Source organism: Heteronotia binoei, chromosome 20 (assembly GCF_032191835.1).
Source record: "Heteronotia binoei isolate CCM8104 ecotype False Entrance Well chromosome 20, APGP_CSIRO_Hbin_v1, whole genome shotgun sequence".
NCBI lineage: Eukaryota > Metazoa > Chordata > Lepidosauria > Squamata > Gekkonidae > Heteronotia > Heteronotia binoei.
This window is the reverse complement of record NC_083242.1, coordinates 29,872,827-29,889,825: the sequence shown is the minus strand read 5'-3', so window position 1 is coordinate 29,889,825 and position 16,999 is coordinate 29,872,827. Positions and strand designations below refer to the sequence as shown.

At 49.2% G+C, this 16,999-nt stretch overlaps 1 protein-coding gene across 1 annotated transcript in view; it reads right to left on the bottom strand.

The window, feature by feature from the left end:
* The window catches only part of MAD1L1 (mitotic arrest deficient 1 like 1), a 600,356-nt gene that overhangs the window by 514,077 nt on the left and 69,280 nt on the right, over positions 1 to 16,999 (bottom strand). Inside the window, exon 2 of the mRNA XM_060260565.1 lies at positions 10,987 to 11,075. Coding sequence (XP_060116548.1) covers positions 10,987 to 11,075 — 89 coding nt within the window. The remainder of the gene's footprint in view (positions 1 to 10,986; positions 11,076 to 16,999) is intronic.

The window sequence follows — 16,999 nt, the reverse complement described above, 5'->3', positions numbered from 1 at the left end:
CCCCGCTCCAAGCGGTGTATCTTCCCCCCGCCCCAACCTAGAAGCTTCATCTCCTGAGAGAGATGCTCACACAGGCCGGGAAACATTCAGGGGATGATAAAGCTGATGTCCAACGCTTAGGAGACAGGAATAGAAGTGAGGGACCTACATGGAGCCCTCGCAGGAAAAAGAAGATATTGGGTTTATATCCCACCCTATACTCTGAATCTCAGAGTGGTCACAATCTCCTACCTTCTCCCCCCCCCCCAACAGACACTCTGTGAGGTGCATGGGGCTGAGAGAGCTCTTACAGCAGCTGCCCTTTCAAGGACAATTCCTACGAGAGCTATGGCTGACCCAAGGCCATGCCAGCAGCTGCAAAAGGAGGAGTGGGGAATCGAACCAGCTTTTTCCAGATAAGAATCCGTGCTCTTAAACAGGGGTGTCAAACTCATTTGACATAAATGAGACCTTGTCAGGCTAGGCCATGTCGGGCCAGGCCACGTGTGTATCTATTTAAGATTAGGTAGCAGAGATATATAAGCTTTATAAAGGACACAGAAAAACACAATTAAAGATTTTTTTAAAAAAAAATTAAAACATGCTTAAAACATTAGCACTCATTGGTCTTAAGGGAGCTTTCTTTGTATTTCTGCCATGGGATCCGGGGAACCGGGCAAAGGAAGCTCTGGCTCTTTCCTGCCTTCCCCAGGAGACCAGGATGAGAAGGAGCCTCAGCCAATAGAAGGCTTGGCTCAGTAGTTCTGCTGTGCGATTGAGCAAGCCTGGCAAAGCAAGTTGTGATGCAGAAGGAAGCAAGAGAGAGGGAGAAGGAAGCAGATGGCAGCCACTTGCTCGGGGGGCTGATAGGAGCCCTCCGGGGACCTGATTCAGCCCCTGAGCCAGATGTTTGACTCCCCTGATCTAGGTCACGGCTTTTAAATCTAAAGAGCACAGACAATTCTAAAAAGCTGCAAAAGGAAGACGAGCTTTTCAGCTGCTCCTCTACCAATAACTTTAAATAGAGTGGGTCAGTTGCAGCAGACGGGCTTAAAATGTTAAAGGCAGGTTTTAAATTTCAGGTCCTGTGTGGCACCTAAACATTCAGAGGCACTAACCCTCAGAATCCCAGAGCCAGGAGGCAACAACACAGGAAGGTCTCGGGTCTCTCTGCCCCGTTGCTGGCCCTCCAGAGGAACTGGTTGGCGACTGGTTGGCAGGGCTCTATCGTTCTTAACCTACCTCACAGGAACACTGTGAGCACAACAGAGGCAAAGGAGAATGATAGGCAAGCTACTTTGGATCTCCACTGGGGAGAAAGGAAAAGGAAAGGTCCCCTATGCAAGCCCCAGTCGTTTCCGACTCCGGGGTGACGTTGCTCTCACAACGTTTTCACAGCAGACTTTTTACGGGGTGGTTTGTCGGTGCATTCCCCAGTCATCTACACTTTCCCCCCAGCAAGCCGGGTACTCATTTGACCGACCTCGGAAGGATGGAAGGCTGAGTCAACCTCGAGCCAACTACCTGAAAACCCAGCTTCCACCGGGGATCGAACTCAGGTCATGAGCAGAGCTTAGGACTGCAGCACTGCAGCTTTAACACTCTGCGCCACGAGGCTCTTCGGGAAGAAAGACAAGATTATAAATGATGCAAACAAATAAACAAACATCAATTCGTCAATTCAATTCATTTTTATATACAAAAAAAGGAATATAAAGTACACAGAGCTTACAATATGTATTCACTAATGTACTTAGTGAATTAATGTAACTAATGAATTAATATGTAATTCACTAGAGCCAGTTTGGTGTAGTGGTTAAGCATGCGGATTCTTATCTGGGGGAACTGGGTTTGATTCCCCATGCTTCCACTTGCAGCTTCTGGAACGGCCTTGGGCCAACCATAGCTATTGCAGAAGTTGTCCTTAAAAGGGCAGCTTCTGGGAGAGCTCTCTCAGCCCCACCCACCTCACAGGGTGTCTGTTGTGGGGGGAGAAGATAAAGGAGATTGTAAGCTGCTCTGAGTCTCTGATTCAGAGAAAAGGGCAGGGTATAAATCTGCAGTCTTCTTCTAATTCATTTGAAGAACATTTCTACCCTGTTACCTCTGGATAGGGCAGCTCTCTTTAGGGGGAGGGAAAGCAAATGAAGAAGTGCAACCAAATGGGTAAAAATAGGATGGAATTTAAAACACACACACACACTCACCATGGGCGTAGGGACAAGACTCTCAAATGTTCCAAAAAGCATCAAAACAGTGACGGGGAAGAGAGACTTCCAGCAAGCGTGACTAAATGGCTTGGCAAGGACATTAATTTCTTTCACATTACCGAAACCCTATCCCGTCTCTAGATCTATAGACAACGTTTAAGATTTACTGGAGTTGTTGTTTGACAGAGAAGGAGTTGTTTTCTTTTTTGGGGGGGGAGAAAAAAGTTATGGTTTGTTCCAGCTGAAGAGGTCTCTCCATCTGTCCCCCTGCTCAAGACTTCCCGACTTTAAAAAGACAGAACATAAAACCGTCAGATTGCTGGTTTGGGGGAATTCATCAAGGCCCAGGTAAAACCTGCTCTTCCTGAAACAAACGACAAAATCCGATGCTCAGCTTTTGGCCAGAATGAGGCCAGTGAGACAGATGTTCGGATAGGGAAGGAGGGGCCGTGGCTCAGTGGCAGAGCATCTGCTTGGCTTACAAAAGGCCCTGGGTTCGATCCCCGGCATCTCCATTTAAGAGAGTCAAGGACTAGAGCCTGTATTGATGTCAGTTGCCTGGGTCTCCCAAGAAGACTCAAGACTGCAGATTTATTGCCCGTTCTTCTCTCTGAACTCAGAGCGGCTCACAATCTGCTATATCCTCTCCCCCCACAACAGAGACCCTGTGAGGTGGGTGGGGTTGAGAGGGCTCTCACAGCAGCTGCTCTTTCAGGGACAACTCCTGCGAGAGCTAACCCACGGCCATTCCAGCAAGTGCAAGTGGAGGAATGGGGAATCAAACCCAACTCTCACAGCAGCTGCTCTTTCAGGGACAACTCCTGCGAGAGCTAACCCACAGCCATTCCAGCAGGTGCAAGTGGAGGAATGGGGAATCAAACCCAGTTCTCCTAGATAAGAGTCCGCACATTTCACCACTACACCAAACTGGCAAGAAAGTAAGGATGTCAGCAGGCAATTTCACACCTCATCTTATTAATAGGGCTCGATAGAAAGGAGGGGAGAAAGATAAAATGGGATCACTTTCCATATTAGAGGGAGGGAGGGGAGGGGAGGGGAGGGGAGGGGAGGGGAGGGAGGGAGGGGAGGGGAGGGAGGGAGGGAGGGAGGAAGGAAGGAAGGAAGGAAGGAAGGAAGGAAGGAAGGAAGGAAGGAAGGAAGGAAGGAAGGAAGGAAGGAAGGAAGGAGGGAGGGAGGGAGAGAAAGAGGGAGGGAGGGAGGGAAGGAAGGAAGGAAGGAAGGAAGGAAGGAAGGAAGGAAGGAAGGAAGGAAGGAAGGAAGGAAGGAAGGAAGGAGGGAGGGAGGGAGGGAGGGAAGGAAGGAAGGAAGGAAGGAAGGAAGGAAGGAAGGAAGGAAGGAAGGAAGGAAGGAAAGAAGGAAGGAAGGAAGGAAGGAAGGAAGGAAGGAAGGAGGGAGGGAGGGAGGGAGGGAGGGAGGGAGGGAAGGAAGGAAGGAAGGAAGGAAGGAAGGAAGGAAGGAAGGAAGGAAGGAAGGAAGGAAGGAAGGAAGGAAGGAAGGAAGGAAGGAGGGAGGGAGGGAGGGAGGCAGGGAGGGAAGGAAGGAAGGAAGGAAGGAAGGAAGGAAGGAAGGAAGGAAGGAAGGAGGGAGGGAGGGAGGGAGGGAAGGAAGGAAGGAAGGAAGGAAGGAAGGAAGGAAGGAAGGAAGGAAGGAAGGAAGGAAGGAAGGAAGGAAGGAAGGAAGGAAAGAAGGAAGGAAGGAAGGAGGGAAGGAGGGAAGGAGGGAGGGAGGGAGGGAAGGAAGGAAGGAAGGAAGGAAGGAAGGAAGGAAGGAAGGAAGGAAGGAGGGAAGGAGGGAAGGAGGGAGGGAGGGAAGGAAGGAAGGAAGGAAGGAAGGAAGGAAGGAAGGAAAGAAGGAAGGAAGGAAGGAAGGAAGGAAGGAAGGAGGGAGGAGGGAGGGAGGGAGGGAGGGAAGGAGGGAAGGAAGGAAGGAAGGAAGGAAGGAAGGAGGGAGGGAGGGAGGGAGGGAGGGAAAGGAAGGAAGGAAAGAAGGAAGGGAAGGAAGGAAGGAGGAAGGGAGGGAGGGAGGGAAGGAGGGAAGGAAGGAAGGAAGGAAGGAAGGAAGGAAGAAGGAAGGAAGGAAGGAGGGAGGAGGGAGGGAGGGAGGGAAGGAAGGAAGGAAGGAAGGAAGGAAGGAAGGAGGAAGGAGGGAGGGAGGGAGGAGGGAGGGAGGGAGGAAGGAGGAAGGAAGGAAGGAAGAAGGAAGGAAGGAAGGAAGGAAGGAAGGAAGGAAGGAGGGAGGAGGGAGGGAGGGAGGGAAGGAAGGAATGGAAGGAAGGAAGGAAGGAAGGAAGGAGGGAGGGAGGGAGGGAGGGAGGGAAGGAGGAAGGAAGGAAGGAAGGAAGGAAGGAAGGAAGGAAGGAAGGAAGGAAGGAAGGAAGGAGGGAAGGAGGGAGGAGGGAGGGAGGGAGGAAGGAAGGAAGGAAGGAAGGAAGGAAGGAAGGAAGGAAGGAAGGAAGGAAGGAAGGAAGGAAGGAAGGAAGAAGGAAGGAAGGAAGGTTTTTGCTCACATGGGATGTAATACAGATTTGAAGCAATTAATTTGGTTCCTGTCAGCCACACTGTTCCTGAAATAGTTCTGTTTTCCCCAAAAAGGGAGGTTTTTTTTTTATCTGCAAGAACTGTTAGATTCAAGCCCAGCAGCACCTCAGAGACCGATGAGAGTTTTAGGGTACGAGTTTTCGAGAGCCAAAGCTCCCTTCATCAGACATGAGAACTGTAGAAAAGGAGTCCTTGTATCCTAAACAGATGGTGGGAAGGGTGTTGTAAAGAATGCTACCCAAAATGCAAAGGTACAGTGCATGTTGTACTCAGCTCAAATGGAGCAGAAAGCTTACGGCTTGGTCTATCAAGAAAACATCCACGGGCAGAGTGCCCTTTCCACCGTATAGTCTTCTCCTAATAAATTTCTTTAGCTGGCATTCCTGAGCAGAGTCGCAAACTGGAGGGCCTTTTGTTGAGTAAGGACTCGCGGAAGGGTTCACGGCAGACATATCAAGATACGGGGTTGGAGGGATAAGGATGGGGGCCGTGCCACCAGCTGTGGTGTCACATCGCTTCCTGTACAACCAGGCTGATAACAGGCAGTTCTAGGAATCGTCGGAAACTCTATGATCTTACCACAGAGATTTTTTTGAGATTCCTAGAACTACCTTGTGTCATTTTTTTTTTAAAACAGGAGTGTTACGGTACTGCACATGACACTTCATTGAGAGCAGGGGCGGGAGATCTTCACCCCCACCCAGGGAGTGGGACCCCCCTTGAGGCAGCAGGCCAGAAACCGAAGCAGAAATCAGGAGCCAGAAGTATCCTCTCCTGCCGTTTCCATGGGCAGGGTTTGTATTCTCTGTCTGCCTAATCTTGATCAGGGTGAATCCATAATGGAAGTAGGGGAATTACACACCAGAGCAGTGGATAGTTCCTGGTGCTACAAGACCCAGGGATCTCAGTGGAGATTTAGAGCAGAGCCAGACTTTTCTAACTTCCAAGTCACTGCACGCTAACCTAAGAGTGGCAGTTCTCGAACGAAGAAACTGCCAAGGGAAATCACAATGTGAGATTGTTGAACAGGAGTTCATCCACAAATTCAAAACAGTGGACTCGACTGAGTGCTGAACGCTCAGTTCGGGGTTCTTATCTTATCATAAGACAGGGTTCTTATCTCACTACAGATCCTTAATTTTCTGCTCCCAAGCATTTCCCCTCTACTCTAATCAAGCTGAATACAATAAGCAGGGTACCTTTGCATGCTTTACAAGCATTCTTAACAACATCCCCCACACCTTTGTATTGGGATATAAAGAATCAGAGATGGCCATTCCAGCTTTTTGTCTGATGAAGAAGGGATTAGATAAAAGGGGTTTAGATAAAAATATGGACCAGAGGTCCATCAGTGGCTATTAGCCATAGTGTGTGTGTGTATATATAAAAATTTATAATATATATATAAAATATATATATAATATATATATAAAAATTTTGCCAGTGTGACACAGAGTGTTGGACTGGATGGGGCCATTGGCCTGATCCAACAGGGCTTCTCTTATGTTCTTATGTGACACAGAGTGTTGGACTGGAGGGGCCATTGGCCTGATCCAACATGGCTTCTCTTATGTTCTTATGTTCTAAGAGAGCTTGATTCTCAAAACTTTACAGCCTGAAATTTTTGAATCTCCAGGACGCAAAATCTAGCTGAATTTCCTAACTCAGTTATCACTGCTCCACTCCAAGCTCTAGCATATCAACCTTCAACTGTATATACAGCTAGCACAGTTTGCATCAACTTCGCTGGTGAGAGGACGGGGCCGTTCCACTAACTTTGATCCGGCCCTTGCACCAGGCAAAATGTCGCAGAGTGACCCGAATGTACCGATTGGTCCCCGAATGTACCGATTGGTCCCCGAATGTTCACGCAATCGACTCATGGGAGGAAAAGAAGAGGCAGTGTGACTTTTTTTTTAAAAAAGCCCTCTAAAGACACATTCAGATTTCACAAATGCAGCAATTCATGGCGGAGAGAGATGTCAGCCGAACCGGGGGTGTCCATGGGCAGTGCTGTAGCCGTATCCTTCTGGGACCATTTAGTCGAGCGGACAGCAGGGGCACAGACGGATTTCCTTGTTTCATACACATCTTAAGGGGGAAAAGGAAGAGTTCCTGGCAGCACCACAGAGAACAACAAAGGGTTTGGGGTATAACCTTTTGAGAATCAAAGCACCCTTCATCAGATAAGCCGGTTTGGTGTAGTGGTTAAGATGAAGAAAATATTGGATTATATCCCACCCTATAATCTGAATCTCATAGTCCCAGAGCGGTCACAATCTCCTTTACTCCTCCCCCCACACACACACACACAATAAACACCCTGTGAGGTGGGTGGGGGTTGAGAGAGCTCTTAGAGCAGCTGCCCTTTCAAGGACAACTCCTACAAGAGCTATAGCTGACCCAAGGCCATTCCAGCAGCTACAAGTGGAGGAGTGGGAAATCAAACCCGATTCTTCCAGATAAGAGCCTGCACACTTAACCACTACACCAAACTGGGCTCTCTACACCAGACTCTTATCTGAGAGAACCGGGTTTTGATTCCCCACTCCTCCACCTGCAGCTGCTGGAATGGTCTTGGGTCAGCCATAGCTCTCGTAGGAGTTGTCCTTGAAAGCGCAGCTTCTGGGAGAGCTCTCTCAGTCCAACCTACCTCACAGGGTGTCTGTTTTGGGAGTGGGGGGGAGAGAGAAGGTTAAAGGAGATTGTGAGCTGCTCTGAGACTCTTCGGAGTGGAGGGCAGGATATAAATCCAATATCTTCTTCTTCTTCTATAAGCAACAGAGGAAAAGGCAAAACTTCTTCATTCGCACCTTGCCTTCCTCTCCAGCAGGGACTCAAATCAGCTTAGATCATTCTCTTTGCTTCCAATTTATCCTCACAGCAACACTGTGAGGTAGGTCATGCTGAGAGCGTGGACTGGCTTGAAGTCACCCAGTGAGTTCCATGCCAGAGTGGGGAAATCGAAATATTCCGTTATAATACTCCTGATGCAATTGTTGAAAATGAATGCCCCATGTTCTGTCGGTAGGCCATGGAAGCTTCAGAAGAATAAGCGCAAAACAAATCAAGCAATCATTCAATAATCTGTCTAGCTTTTCACTCAGTTGGTTAAGAAAATAAGAGAAGCCATGCTGGATCAGGCCACTGGCCCATCCAGTCCAACACTCTGTGTCACAGAAGAACATAAGAGGAGCCATGTTGGATCAGGCCAGTGGCCCATCCAGTCCAACACTCTGTGTCACATAAGAACATAAGAGAAGCCACGTTGGATCAGGCTAATGGCCCCTCCAGTCCAACACTCTGTGTCACAGAAGAACATAAGAGAAGCCCTGTTAAATCAGGCCAATGGCCCATCCAGTCCAACACTCTGTGTCACATAAGAAAATAAGAGAAGCCCTGTTGGATCAGGCCAATGGCCCCTCCAGTCCAACACTCTGTGTCACATAAGAACTTAAGAGAAGCCATGTTGGATCAGGCCAATGGCCCCTCCAGTCTAACACTCTGTGTCACACATAAGAACTTAAGAGAAGCCATGTTGGATCAGGCCAATGGCCCATCCAGTCCAGCACTCTGTGTCACATAAGAAAATAAGAGAAGCCCTGTTGGATCAGGCCAATGGCCCCTCCAGTCCAACACTCTGTGTCACAGAAGAACATAAGAGAAGCCCTGTTGGATCAGGCCAATGGCCCATCCAGTCCAACACTCTGTGTCACATAAGAAAATAAGAGAAGCCCTGTTGGATCAGGCCAATGGCCCCTCCAGTCCAACACTCTGTGTCACAGAAGAACATAAGAGAAGCCCTGTTGGATCAGGCCAATGGCCCATCCAGTCCAGCACTCTGTGTCACATAAGAACATAAGAGAAGCCATGTTGGATCAGGCCAATGGCCCCTCCAGTCCAGCACTCTGTGTCACATAAGAACATAAGAGAAGCCCTGTTGGATCAGGCCAATGGCCCCTCCAGTCCAACACTCTGTGTCACAGAAGAACATAAGAGAAGCCCTGTTGGATCAGGCCAATGGCCCATCCAGTCCAGCACTCTGTGTCACATAAGAACATAAGAGAAGCCCTGTTGGATCAGGCCAATGGCCCCTCCAGTCCAGCACTCTGTGTCACATAAGAACATAAGAGAAGCCCTGTTGGATCAGGCCAATGGCCCCTCCAGTCCAACACTCTGTGTCACATAAGAACATAAGAGAAGCCCTGTTGGATCAGGCCAATGGCCCCTCCAGTCCAACACTCTGTGTCACACAAGAACATAAGAGAAGACATGTTGGATCAGGCCAGTGGCCCCTCCAGTCCAGCACTCTGTGTCACATAAGAACATAAGAGAAGCCCTGTTGGATCAGGCCAATGGCCCCTCCAGTCCAACACTCTGTGTCACATAAGAACATAAGAGAAGCCCTGTTGGATCAGGCCAGTGGCCCCTCCAGTCCAACACTCTGTGTCACATAAGAACATAAGAGAAGCCCTGTTGGATCAGGCCAATGGCCCCTCCAGTCCAGCACTCTGTGTCACATAAGAACATAAGAGAAGCCCTGTTGGATCAGGCCAATGGCCCATCCAGTCCAACACTCTGTGTCACAGAAGAACATAAGAGAAGCCCTGTTGGATCAGGCCAATGGCCCATCCAGTCCAGCACTCTGTGTCACATAAGAACATAAGAGAAGCCCTGTTGGATCAGGCCAATGGCCCCTCCAGTCCAGCACTCTGTGTCACATAAGAACATAAGAGAAGCCCTGTTGGATCAGGCCAATGGCCCCTCCAGTCCAACACTCTGTGTCACACAAGAACATAAGAGAAGACATGTTGGATCAGGCCAGTGGCCCCTCCAGTCCAGCACTCTGTGTCACATAAGAACATAAGAGAAGCCCTGTTGGATCAGGCCAATGGCCCCTCCAGTCCAACACTCTGTGTCACATAAGAAGATAAGAGAAGCCCTGTTGGATCAGGCCAGTGGCCCATCCAGTCCAACACTCTGTGTCATACGGTGGCCAGAATCCAGCTGTTGTCAGGAGGTCTGCCTGCGAGGCCAGAATTCTAAAAGCCCCCCCCATTAAAGCCCCCCAAGGACCAAGAAAACAGAGCATCCCTACCCCAGACAGAGTGTTAGTCACTCGATGGGCCTCTGCTCCATATGTTTATCCAGTCCCTTCTTCAAGCTGTCAATACTTGTCGCTGCCGCTACTTCCTGCAGCAGCAAATTCTTGAGTAATTAATTGGTGGCGCAGAGTGGTAAGCTGCAGTCCAAGCTCTGCTCACAACCTGAGTTCGATCCCAGCAGAAACTGGGTTCAGGTAGCTGACTCGAGGTTGACTCAGCCTTCCATCCTTCCGAGGTCAGTAAAAGGAGTACCCAGCTTGCTGGGGGGAAAGTGTAGATGACTGGGGAATGGCAAACCACCGCATTAAAAAGTCTGCCGTGAGAACACCGTCTTGCGACGTCACCCCAGAATCGGAAACGACTGGTGCTTGCACAGGGGATTACCTTTACCTTTTTTAAAAAAAGTTCTTCCTTCCAAATACTCACTTGAAATTTAACAGACGTGCTACAGAATGCAAAAACCAATTTCTGAGGATCCCAGAAGAAGGAAATCAACTTAAAATCTTAAATAAACTTGCAATTTTTTTAAAAAAAGATGTCAGCTGCTCAAACCAAAGGCCAGAGTTGGGAACAGGTAATAATTCCCTTCCAATTTCGCACCACAGCCAAATCATTCTAAAAAGCTTCCTAAAAAAAAAATTAAAAAACAAAAAAGTTCAAAACTCATGAGTCCAGCAGAAGATACTATAAAGGTGGCATTGATGCCGGGTTAAGATGTCTTTGAACAGTAACCTAGTGGATTTCCCTCTAAAAGGCAATTTGTTAGCTTCCTTGGAAATAAACTGAAGGAAGGGGGCATTTTTTCCACCAAAGCGGCCTCGAGAGGAGGCGACAGAGATTTCTACACAGCTCACCCGGTGGTCGGCCCTCCAAGTTTTCCTGTCCTCTTCTTGCCTGCCAATTAAGTTGGAAGGCAAACTTTTTCTCTGTGATTAAGCTGGAGCTAATCAATCAAACCAATTAAAGCTTGCAATCCTCTTGCTAATGAATTTTTATTCTTCTCAGAACACAAATTTCCTAATTAAGGTGGCGGCGGATGGGCGGGCGGTGGGGGGGTTGCTGGAAAAAAAGGGAAACTTTACTTTCCTCTCCCTTCTCCTCAGCCGCATACCAAGGAGGAGAGAGGAAGCTCACCTGAGTGCGTTCACCCCCTCTCGAGCGATAAAGAAGCTCAACTCCTTTGTGGATTCCTGACTCTTCAGCAGTTGCAACTCTACCTCCAGCTGGAAAACAGAAAAACAAGAAGAAATGCAGCAATTTAGGGGGACTCTCTTAAATTTTATTTCCTTTGGAACAAAGATACTATCAGACGCTTAGGAACAGGCCTTGAACTCAGCAGGAGCTCACAGGAGCAGAGCTCCTGAACCTTTCTGAGGGTTCCCCCTCTTCCTCCCCTCCTACCTTGTCCATTGAATAGGAGGTGCAGCTGCATAACAATCCCTGGATTAGGAGAGCGGGCAGCCAGCCAGCCACCAGGAGCGCTGCCATGCCCTCAGCAGCCCTCATTAACCCCTGGGGAAGCCCGCACCACCCTTTCTCCACTTCTTATGTGATTTTGGGCGGTGGGTGGCTTGCTGGCATTTTGACTGGGAGGGGGTGGCCAAGGAGAGCCCCAGGTGAGAAAGGCCTGCTTGGGCTGGCTAGATCTCTAGCCAGCCCAGCAGGCCTCGCTCGCGCAGGGCTTTCCTTTCTTGCGTTGGGTTGCTTTTGGGTGGTAGGGGTGGCAAACGCTAATGAGTAATGCTAATGACCTCCACTACCTATTTTTCTACAAAACGACCCCTGCTTAGGAATATAGTAAAGGGAAATGGGGAGGACATTTGATGGTAGGGAACGGCCACACAGACTCTCTGTTATACCTGTGAGCAGACCCTGAAGCCCTTCTCTCCAGGTACCAGAAGAAGAAGCAACTGGATTTGTATCCCGCCCTCCACTCCGAATCTCAAAGACTCAGAGCGGCTCACAACCTCCTTTTTCTCCCTCCCCCACAACAGGTGGGTGGGGCTAGAGAGGGCTCTCCCAGCAGCTGCCCTTTCAAGGACAGAGTCTCAGAGCGGCTCACAATCTCCTTTCCCTTCCTCCCCCACAACAGACACCCTGTGAGGGGGGTGGGGCTGGAGAGGGCTCTCACAGCATCTGCCCCTTCAAGGACAGAGTCTCAGAGCGGCCTACAATCTCCTTTCCCTTCCTCCCCCACAACAGACACCCTGTGAGGTGGGTGGGGCTGGAGAGGGCTCTCACAGCAGCTGCCCCTTCAAGGACAGAGTCTCAGAGCTGCCCACAATCTCCTTTCCCTTCCTCCCCCACAACAGACACCCTGTGAGGTGGATGGGGCTGAGAGAGCTCTCACAGCAGCTGCCCTTTCAGGGACAGAGTCTCAGAGCAGCCTACAATCTCCTTTCCCTTCCTCCCCCACAACAGACACCCTGTGAGGTGGGTGGGGCTGAGAGAGCTCTCACAGCAGCTGCCCTTTCAAGGACAGAGTCTCAGAGTGGCCCACAATCTCCTTTCCCTTCCTCCCCCACAACAGACACCCTGTGATGTGGGTGGGGCTGAGAGAGCTCTCACAGCAGCTGCCCTTTCAGGGACAGAGTCTCAGAGTGGCCCACAATCTCCTTTCCCTTCCTCCCCCACAACAGACACCCTGTGAGGTGGGTGGGGCTGAGAGAGCTCTCACAGCAGCTGCCCTTTCAAGGACAGAGTCTCAGAGCGGCTCACAATCTCCTTTATCTCCCTCCCCCACAACAGACACCCTGTGAGGTGGGTGGGGCTGAGAGGGCTCTCACTGCAGCCATTAATTCGAAAGGCTGCTATGGAGTTGGAAGCAACTCAACAGCACTTTCATACACTCAGATTTATTTAATTTTATTTATTGAAAACTGGTTTTCGATACATCTCTATCAAGCAGAATTCAATCCTGCTTACGACGACGCACATAAAATACCACAATTTAAAATCTGTTTGGACTACCAATAAATAAATAAGTAAAAACTAAAATAGACAAATGCAGTCCTAAATAAAGCTGCCTGCAACTGTCTCCTCAGGATCAAAAGCGAGGGGACCAGGTGCGTCCCTCTGGGGCGATTTGGCGGACTCTTATCTGAGAGAACCTGGGGTTTGATTCCCCACTCCTCCACTCGCAGCTGCTGGAATGGCCTTGGGTCAGTCAGAGCTCTCGCAGAGTTGTCCTTGAAAGGGCAACTTCTGTCAGAGCTCTCTCAGCCCCACCCACCTCACCGGATGTCTGTTGTGGGGGAGAAAGGGAAAGGAGATTGTGAGCTGCTCTGAGACTCTTAGATTTGAAGTGTAGGATGGGGTATAAATATAATATCTTCGTATTATTATTATTATTATTTGTCTTTTTGGCCATCCACAGAATCCTTGAAACTCTCACCTGACACCACATTTAATTTCAAGAGTCTCAGAGCGGCCTACAATCTCCTTTCCCTTCCTCCCCGACAACAGACAACATTTAATTTCAAAGATATAAATACTTCTTCTTCTTTGGGATACCAACATCCTATGCAGATAATCTGGACCAAGCTAAAGGTCCCACCCCCCAAGTTGGAGCTTGGAAATCCCGTCCCCCGGAATTACAACGATCTGAAGGTAACAGAGATCAATTCCCCTGGAGGAAATGGCTGTTTCGATGGGTGCACGCAATGGTATTATACCCTGCTGAGGCCCCTCCCATCCCCAAACTCCACCCACCCCACACTCCGCCCTCCAAATCCACAGGAGTCTCCCAACCTGGTGTGGGCAACCACATAAGCCTAAGCTCACCCTCTGCATAGGATCGTTCAGAAGAAGTGCGAAACAGTTCTTATGGCATAGAGGGGTTAAACATTCTTCCTTAGACGTGAGGTCTTTGCCTCTGATTCAATATTGACCCCACAATGGAGTTAAGCCCCCCAGAACCCTCCCCCGTCGACGTCTGCCCATCCACCCCACAAGTCCTCGGCAAAGGGGTTCCATGCTACCACTACCTTTTTTTCCAGCTTTGCCATCTGCCATCTCTTTAAAAAAAAAAAAAAAAAAAAACCACCCACGGCAAAACGCAGAGCTTTCTGGGCACGTAGGGGGGAAAAATGATCCAAGCGCTGCCCTAATTAGAGATGCATACCAAAACACACACACCGAGGGCTTCGTCTTCGGCACCAGGGAGATAAGGCATTAGCATACAGTATCCTTCAACTGTGCTGCCTAGACGCATGGCATTTCTAATTCGACTCCGCCGGAGGAATAGGCCCAAGTACAGCAGATGGTACCTTTTGGAGGCACGGGGCCTCCACTGGACGGGGCGAGTTGGATCGGAAAAGGGAAACTTGTTGACAACAGCAAAAGCCGTGCCAACCTGTAGTGGAGAGTCCAAAAACGAAGCTTCGACGCCCCGCTGGAGATTTATACGCGTCAGGGATCAGATAAGTAGGGCTGTCAACTGTTCCCAGGAAGAAGATACTGGATTTTGGATTTATATATCCAACCCTATATTCTGAATCTCAGAGCAGCTCACAATCTCCTTCATCTTCCTCCCCGCATGACAGACACCCTGTGAGGTGGGTGGGGCTGAGAGAGCTCTCCCAGAAGCTGCCCTTTCAAGGACAACTCCTACGAGAGCAGGGGTTGTAGAGCAGGGGTGGAGAGGAGGCAGCTCCAAGGTGATATGATCACCACCTTCAGATACCCGAAGGACTGTCATGTAGAGAATGGTGTGGAATTGTTTTCTGTGGCCCCAGAAGGTAGGACCAGAACCAACGGGTTCAAATTAAATCAAGAGTTTCCGGCTCAACAATAGGAAGAACTTCTTGACAGCTAGAGCAATTCCTCAGTGGAACAGGCTTCCTCGGGAGGTGGTGGGCTCTCCTTCCTTGGAGGTTTTTAAGCAGAGGCTAGATGGCCATCTGACAGCAATGAAGATCCTGTGAATTTTGGGGGAGGTGTTTGTGAGTTTCCTGCATTGTGCAGGAGGTTGGACTTGATGACCCTGGAGGTCCCTTCCAACTCTATGATTCTATGAGAGCCCTGGTTGACCCAAAAACATTCCAGCAGCTGCAAGTGGAGGAGTGAAGAATCAAACTCGGTTCTCCCAGGTAAGAGTTCGCACACTTAACCACTATCCCAAACTGGCTCTATATCTCAAAGGCCTCTCTCAATCTTCACACAGTGTAAAAGAGAAAGTCAGGAGGGGGTCAGGATGTGTTAACCCTCAAATCCAGTCCCCGATTCATTCCCAAATCCGGTCTCGATGGCAGAGGACCGGGGGTGTCAGAGAATGTATTTGCACCCATCTCTCTAAATTGTAAAAACACGAATGCACAGCAGCTGGCTAATAAAGATTATCAGCGCAAAGAAACGTTTGCCTCAATTTTCTGATTACCGAGCGTCTCTCTTCCCGCGCGACAAACCCATCACAGATGGCCCGGATAAAGCAGGTGCTCTCCGATAATTTCAGGGATCTGCATTCCGAGGTGCCAGGGCCTGGCGGGAAACTTTCCATTCCACCCCATCTCCACAACACCAAAGTCATTTGTTATGTGCGCCGGCTCTCCCGTTCTTGCTGAAGGTTGCAATGAGGTTTGTTATTATAGTTTCGGGGCCGCTCTCTGCTCCGGGCTTGGACAGCATCCTGAGATGCAGAAACGGTAAATAGCCTATTTATCATTGGCTAAGAGGGCTCCGGCCTTGAAGCTGCCTGCCACCTGCTTTCTTGACACGAGCAGATAAATTGCCACCGGCTCCATTGCGAGGAAAAGAGGCAAGGGGTTAGGAATAGACTTCTGTGCCTCACAATGGTGTGTTTACAGGGAAAGGAAAGAGGTTGAGCCTGTAATGAAAAGAGCGCGGCTCGCTTGAATATACTACTAAGCTCCAGAGGGAAAATGTTAAACACCCGCCGTTATTACTCAAGGGAGCGCTAAGAGGCAGACTTAACTGCAACGACGGGACTGTATTTTGTTTCTTGGGTTTAAATCTACATGGCAAATAATCAAATATTCCCCAAAGGTAATATTTATACCATAGGCCCCCAACGCAGTGCCCGTGGGTGCCAACTAACGCTTTTGATGGAGCTTACCAAGTGTTTTTAAAAGGTGGGCAGGGCCAGGGGGGTTTTGCCTGCCAGAGTTTCTAAATTGTCAGATTTTTTTTTTAAAGTTACCTCAGCAGCAGCAGCTGCTACCACAGCGCAAAAATATTCACAGCACGACCGAACGTAAGTTATGTCTATGCGCGAAAAAGCTTTAAAACGATATGATCTTTTTTAAAAGGCATCCTTCCTGAAATGTTGAACAGTTACTGGACACACTGAAGTGGGCCCGGTCCTGGACACACTGAAGTGGGCTCCTCCCTTTGTGGCAGCCATTTTGTGCTTGGCTCCGCCTACCGTGGCAGCCATCTGGTACTTGCATCCACTGCTCTGCATCAGAACTCCAAAGGTGCCAGCAGGCTAAAAAAAAAAAAATGCTGCGGATTTACACATTCAAAAACTGAAATTGTCATGGAGTGTAGAGCGGGGGGGGGGGGCAAACTTGCTTAATGTAAGAGCTACAAGAGATGAATGACAGATGTAGGTAGGTAGGTAGGAAGGAAGGAAGGAAGGAAGGAAGGAAGGAAGGAAGGAAGGAAGGAAGGAAGGAAGGAAGGAAGGAAGGAAGGAAGGAAGGAAGGAAGGAAGGAAGGAAGACAAATAGATAGGGGAAGGGGAGGAAGGGGAGGTGGAAAGAAAGCAACTTTAACTTTATATGCATTCTCCAAACTGCCAGCTGGCTTGGCTTGAAGAAATTATTTAAAGAGACAAATACCTTCTCCAAGCCGGGCTTGGAGAGCCACACAATACGTGTAAAAGAGCCACATGTGGGCTCCTGAGCCATCGTTTGGCCACCCTTGTTTTAGAGTATTTGCTTGATAATTTATCCAACCCATTTTACCACTACAAGACTGTTGCTACTGAGGGTTTAGTCCAGTCTCAGCAACTTAATCAACCATTTAAGAGAGCAGTGCTCCAAAGTGCTGCGCAAGTAATAGCTCTTACGGCTATTGCTGACGGATCACTCTTCACCATAGCCAAGGTCCTTATGACATGACAAAAAGCGCAACCACAAGTCAAGTCACAGGCTGTAATGCTTGTGCAAAACTGGCAGAAGATGAA